Here is a 6,755-nt window from a genome sequence, read left to right as displayed (position 1 = left end):
CAGGAATGTACTTTCTAGGCTTTGAACTGCATCTCTTGTGCCCCTGTCCTCCTGCAACCTTATAAGCAAGTTGTGTTGTCTGTAGCAGGGCACAGACAGGGTGAGACACCATCCTCAGTGTCCAAAACAACTGCTGGAGATGCGCAGCACGAGGGCAGCACCTGGGAGGCCACTGGCAGGAAGTGCTGTGCCCTTGTGTGTGGTGCTCTGACCTCCCTTCATCCCTGCTTCTTCACTGAAGAGCCCAAGAACTTCCCCTCCACCTTCACAGGGAAGCTTAAGGTTCACCTTTTTTGGAGAATTGACATGTGGTGTGATGGATACAGAGAGGATACTACACCTGGAGCTGGACATTGCCTTTAAATATCCTGCAGAATCTAGGCCTCAACTCAAAAGTGGGATTTTGCAATTTGTATTTAGGTCAAAAGACTCACGAGGAATACATATGTTAGAGGGGTAAAGAGAGCTTGAGAGCATACATCTGTGTTCTGTCATCTAGATAGTAGTCTCCTGGAATTGCAATGAAACACAAAATAGCTATCTTAATGCTACAGAGAGAGCAGCTCCCACTCCAGTACTCTACATTCAGTCCCAGTGATTGTAAACTGTTGTTCTTTGTTTTCCCACAGACCTTATTTTGAACTCAAGGCAAAGTACTACGTCCAACTAGAGGTATGTATGTAATTCAGAACCATCTGAAACTTTACTGCTTACAGTAAATACTGAAATTAGATCTAAAGTGCTCTGACAACTGTGCTGTGTTTCTGCACAAAGCCAGTTCAGTTCAAAACGTCTTGAGCAATTTGCTAAGCACATTTTAAAGATAAAAGACTGAGAGACTTTGTTTCCTTGTGTGAAGTAAGTGTTCGAACACTGCTGCTTACTGCCAGAGCTGAACAGTCTGGGATTGTCTTGGGCTTTGGGACCAAGTCCTGGGATTGGTTTGGTCTTTGGTGTTTCCTCCTCAGGCTGTTTAACTGTGCTTGGGGTGCTCTTTTCTGTTCACTGGTTGGGTGAGTTCATAAGAATCACTTTCGTTCCATTTGAGTGACTTCTGCTGCATGTGGCCCCCAAAAACTGGGAGCCGGCTCCTCTGAGTTGTAGTGTAGTGGCTGGTGCTGTAGGTGTGTGGGATGTGCACAGGGTCTAAAAGGAGCACATTGCCTTGCACTTTTGGCCATGGGCATGAGAAGGCTCAGTAGGAGCCTAGCTAAAGAAGGTTCCCATTCCTTGCCTTGGATGCAAGATATGTCCCACGCGTTTCTTGCGAGCCCTTCCCTGGTCTGAGGTGCAACAGCTCTCTCCATAAGCCCCAAAGACTCTGGTGCACACTTTTTCTTTGCTGGGATCTAGTCTTGGGCTGCCCTCTGCTCCTCTGTCTTGCTTGCCAGCCCGATAATCCCTGCTGGCAAGAGGCATCTTTTAAGAAATGCCCTTTTCCCCATGGGCAAAGGCCTGTTGTCTGGGGGCCTGTTGCTGTTCTGTGACACCTGCTCAGTGCCCTTCTGAAGTGGGGTGGTTGTGTAAAATACAAAAGACAGCACAGGCTGCTTTTACTGTACAGTGTAAAACAGAGTTAAGACAGCTGCAGATACATAAGCAAAGTTTTACCTTTGGGAGACAGGGTGAATGACACTTTTGCCTTTACTGTAGAATGGAGCTCTGTGCTCAGCCAGGGGCTGTCAGCAAACATCAGAGGCAGTCCCAGCCCTGGCTCCCATGGTGTGCCTTGCTGCTGTCTCCTTCACAAGTGCCACTGTTTGAGCTGGGGTGCTTGCGAATTATGAACTCTCCCATCACCTAGATACCAACCCTGGTTTATGCTAGCTTGCCTGAGCAGAGCCAAGTCCCATGGACACATAACTGAGAACTGCATGCTGTGTGTCATTTAACTGTCTTCCTTGTTAGCAACTGAAGAAAACAGTGGATGATCTACAGGCAAAACTGGCCCTGGCAAAGGGAGAGTATAAGACTGCCTTGAAAAACCTGGAGATGATCTCAGATGAGATTCACGAGAGGAGACGGTCCACTGCCATGGGGCCCCGAGGATGTGGCGTGGGTGCTGAAGGGAGCAATACCTCAGTGGAAGACCTGTCAGCAAGTAAACCGGAGTCGGACACCATCTCCAGTGAGTACAGAGCACTCCCATGCCTGGGAATGTGAATATCCCATCAGCATCATAGAGCAAACCACTGAGGATGTGAGCAAGTGATTGCTCTGTGTATTCTGCAGTTTGAAATTTGCTGGCTGTTGTGACTGTTGGAGTTGATTGTATTCCTTAATAGCCAGTTTTCAAAGGGAAATGAGTTGAAGTGCAGCAGCTGCTCCCTTAGCATCACTGCTGGTTTTGTAGAGTGCTGTTACAAAAGGACAAAATTAATGCACTTCAAAGTGTACTTTCAACTTTTAAGCCAGTGATGCTGCTGGTGGTGACTTGCCCAGTGGTCACAGGAGGTGGCAGATCATTCAGCCAGGTTGTCGAGGCAGCAGACTGTTTGGGAACAGACCTCTGGGATCAAGCACTTGTCTTGCAGTGTTGGACCTGTGGCAGGGGGACTAAAGTTGTGCCTATAGTAGTACAGAGAGGTGTGATGCTCACCCAGAAGAGGTATAAGGATAAGCTCCTTTGCACTGCAGGATCTTTTGCCAATATGTGATTTTGGCAGAACGCGTGTGCTGCGAACAAGGGAAGTGAAGAAGCAGCAATGTGCTAATGCAGTGTACTGGGAGGCTCTGTAGGAGAGACTTTTCTCTTGGGTAACAGCAGCAATCACCGAGCGAGCTCCAGGCCTGTGTAACAGTCGTGGTTTAAACCCAGCCAGTAGTTCGGTACGATGCAGCCACTCACTCTGCAGGGAAAAGTCAAGGTCAGGGTTGCAGGAATTCATAACTACACAACCCCAGTTCCCAAAGGCTGAGCGTACAGTTCCCTCATAGACACTGGTGTGTACCGGTGCCTAGGTTCTATAGGTCTGTGGTACAGCCCATCCGTGCCATGGGAGCTGGGAGGCAGCCCTGGGCTGGCCTCCTTCCTCTGCAGGGGCAGGAGCTTTCATACAACATACTAGAGCTCACTCAGTACTGGGCAGCTGGGACCACAGTTGGCACAACAAGGAGTGCAGTGTCGGGGACAGCTGATGCAGTGAGGTTTTCGTATGGCTGCGTATCTTCTGCCACCCTGAAGTCCCAAGGTTGGGCTTTTCTCAGTCAGATCTTTGGATACCCACAAGGCCCCCCCAGCTTGCACTGAAGGCCTTCCAGGAGCCTCATGTATAACTGAGTTGAGGGTTTTCTTGTGCTGAAAGGTGTTCAGGGGCGCAGGCTCATCCCTCTTGTTGAATTGCACAGCCTGACAGAGGTGGAAGGACTCCAGGTTGTGTCTTAGTGCCAGCACAGTTATGGTAGGGGGGGGGGGTGGGACCACAGTTATGGTGGGGCGGGTTTTACCACCCTGCCATAGTAACCAAAATAGCCTCAACAGGTTAAGCTCTCATGCGTTGTAATGTGTCAGGGGGGTTCCACCACAGCTCTTTCATAATTTTGATTTCTGTCCGCTGGAGTTGAATAAATAAAACCACCTCATCAGCAGCAAGAGTTTCTTGGCCCTAGCAGGTGCTCCTGAGTGTTATGGTAAGTTATGGTGATAAGTCAGCTACAGTTTAAGTTGTGCTGCTTGTAGACTGGCTGGTGTCAGTGCTTCTTGACAAGTAGAGGACTCCTGTAATTGGGTGCCCAATCTGTTGGCACCCTTTGTGTCTGAGGTGCCCGTGAGCCCCAGCATGACAGAATGACTTTGAAACTTCTCCTTTGAGCCTTCATTAACACTGCTGTCCTGCTCCTGCTGCTCTTTGCAGGTGCTTCTGAGCCTAACAGTGGCAGGAATCATAGGGAGGCATAGCTGAAGATAACCTCAGGTCACTGTAAATATCTTGCTGTTCATGGGACTTCTTCAGACCAGTGTGATTCCAGCACACGCTTTTGTGTGTAGAGGCTGATGCATGCAAAAAACCTTTGGATCTCAGTGGGAATATTGTGTGCAGAGTCTCTGAATCATAGGTCCCCATCCCACAATGAGCCAAGATTGAAAATGTTGAATTTTAGCAAAATCAACACCGCTGTGTTGCACAAAATAGAACCTCCCTTCCTGGATTCCTCCTGTTTGTAACAAAGACCCTGCAGCTTACATTAGCCAGACAGTTTGGAGTTGGTTTGCTTTAATTAGATTTCAGATCTGAGCAAACATGAGCAGGGAAAATGATATGTGTGGGTGGGGCATTTTTTAGTTCAGTGTTGCTTGGTGATCCTCATCCAAAAAGAGACCTTGGGAGTTCAGGCTGCATTTTAACTGCAGAAGTGGTAAGATAAGATGGAAGCAACCTGCCCCTGGAGCTACATCTTCCAAATTTGAGCCTTAAAGAAGTAAGAGTCTGTGCTGGGATCAAGGTGGTCCTGGGTGAGATGGGCACAGGGGACCTGGCCCTGGTCTAAATTACATACTGAAGACCAGAAGTGAACAAGGCCAGCTGGGCTGGGGGCAGCAAGGGCAGCAAAAATCCCAGAGCATCTTGGCATGAGGAGCAGTAGGTAGTGTAGAGCTGGTTTGGCATGGCATGGCTGGCAGGTGTGCTGTTCCCTGAAGCAGAGTCAGGCCTTTGTGATCTGTATGTGAAATAAATGCCAGGTTACAGCTTTGCAAAGGGGACAGTGTGCAAGAAGAGGCAGCCCACAGGTTAGCAGTGCACACATGCACAGAAGATGCAGACCTGGGAAGCTGCCTTTGCCTGGGAAGGTGCAGAAGGGGGGTAGGTTTGCTAACTGGAATATTCTTTGAACATTGAAGTGGCTTCAGAAGTGTTTGAGGATGACAATGGCAGCAGCTTCGTATCTGAAGATTCAGAAACTCAGTCGGTGTCCAGCTTCAGCTCTGGTCCTACGAGTCCCAGCGAGGTGCCCACTCAGTTTCCTCCTGCAACGCGACCTGGAAGCCTGAATCTGCCCAGCCCCGTCTCCCTTTCTGAATTTGGGATGATCTTTCCTGTCCTCGGCCCCCGAAGCGAATGCAGTGGGGCATCTTCCCCTGAGTGCGAAGCTGATAGAGGTATGCACAGCTGGATATGCTCTGGGCCAATGATTTTCAGCTTTATAAGGGGAGCAGGAAAACCTTCTCCGCTTCCCTAAGCATATCGCCAGCTCAGTGAGCTCTGAGCAGCTGGCTGCTTTCTTGGGGAAGGCAGTTCCTGAAAGCCCTGCATCCCATAGTTAACAGTGGCATCTCAAATGTTGTAATTATTCTTCTCTTGGCTGGGAAGCTTCCCCGGTTCTGTCTTGGTGGAGAGGTTTGAGATGTCCCACAAAATAAGTCATCAGTGAGATTCTGATGGGATGTTTATTTTAAGGAAAATCTGAGTTTTGGGTTTTTTTTCTCTCCTTTCTTTGCAGGGGATAGGGCAGAAGGGGCTGAGAACAAGACAAGTGACAGAGCAAACAAGAATAGGAGCAGCAACAGGAGCAGCTCCAGTGAAGGGCCGGCTCTGGATAACCGAATGAAGCAGCTCTCCCTTCAGTGCATGAAAATCAAAGAGGGAATATGCTCAGGCAGAAAAGCTGCCCAGATTGGCTGAGTCCTCTTTGTGCCCTGTCCTGATTAATGGGAGTATAGATATTTATATATGAACTTCTACGTGTTTGAAGAACATTGTGCCAATAATATATGCCAAATCTTAAGCGTTTACTCTGAGAATTTAAAGCTGCACTAAGTCTAATTGATGTGGAGGGCTGAAGTTTTTTATTCAGTAAATCCTCTGTAGGCCGGATGCGTTATCAAATGTTTAAGGTGTACTCCTGTTTCACAGACTTTGTAACTTGTTTTGTAGCAGCCGGCTGAAGCAATAACTAGTAATGTTCCCGTGGAAATTCATGCCAATAGCGGGTTTGAAATTCAAGCCAGACATTTGCAGAGCAGTTTGGCTTCAGTTTTGTAGAATGAAACGCTCTTTAGATACGGTGGATCTCTTAAGTGGTATATTCTTTAAACATCTGTATTTGTCTGTATTATGCTGAAACTGTAGAAATATTTTGTATACAGAAGAGTTGTTGCATGTGTGGGGTCTAAAAGCCTTCGCTTTTCCCTTGGTGCTCACAGAAGGGATGAAGACGAGTCATGCTGATAAAAACTGGTGCTGAGGGACAGACGATGGTAACACTCAGCAGTGGTAGGCCCTTTCAGACCTTCTTCCCAAGTCTGGCTTGGACTCCAAGGGTGATTCCAGAGACCAAAAAGAGTTGGTTGCCCTTCCCCTCCCCTGAGAAGTGAAGTATTATTTTTCAGCACTTTAAGTGTTTTGGGGTTCTTCTTCCTCCAAAATGGGAGTCATAGATGTTTTCAAGACAGTTTTGGTAAGGGATTCACCCTTGGAATGTGCATGAAGACAAGGAATTGTCAGTGTCATTGACAATGTGTTCTTAAGCTTCTCTTGTAGGTTGTACCGTGTAGGGTTTTTTAACTGTTAAGGGACTTGGGATTTTAGTATGCCCTAGAGAAATTTGTTCAACAAAACTAGAAAGGGCATGGGTGTGTTTTGCCAGCAGCTGTTAGGCAGTAGTAGTGTCTGATAATTATGCTAGTAAGTGGTAGTAAAAAAATCCTAGGACTCTTCAGTTTTGGTGGCTAAGCATTTCTGAAAGCACCATTTCATCTAAACCATCCATTTCTATCATTAATTTGATGGGAATTTTAGTACTGCCCAAAGTATTTT

At 47.5% G+C, this 6,755-nt stretch overlaps 1 protein-coding gene across 1 annotated transcript in view; it reads left to right on the top strand.

The window, feature by feature from the left end:
• The window catches only part of SH3BP5 (SH3-domain binding protein 5 (BTK-associated)), a 50,514-nt gene extending 44,785 nt beyond the window's left edge, over positions 1 to 5,729 (top strand). Inside the window, exons 5-8 of the mRNA XM_010011101.1 lie at positions 630 to 672; positions 1,909 to 2,128; positions 4,841 to 5,098; positions 5,440 to 5,729. Of these exons, the coding sequence (XP_010009403.1) occupies positions 630 to 672; positions 1,909 to 2,128; positions 4,841 to 5,098; positions 5,440 to 5,621 (703 nt within the window). The 3' untranslated portion in view covers positions 5,622 to 5,729. The remainder of the gene's footprint in view (positions 1 to 629; positions 673 to 1,908; positions 2,129 to 4,840; positions 5,099 to 5,439) is intronic.
• Positions 5,730 to 6,755: the final 1,026 nt, after the last annotated feature.

Source organism: Nestor notabilis, unplaced genomic scaffold (genome assembly GCF_000696875.1).
Source record: "Nestor notabilis isolate BGI_N333 unplaced genomic scaffold, ASM69687v1 scaffold3163, whole genome shotgun sequence".
In the NCBI taxonomy this organism is placed as follows: domain Eukaryota; kingdom Metazoa; phylum Chordata; class Aves; order Psittaciformes; family Psittacidae; genus Nestor; species Nestor notabilis.
This window is presented reverse-complemented; position numbering and strand designations above follow the sequence as displayed.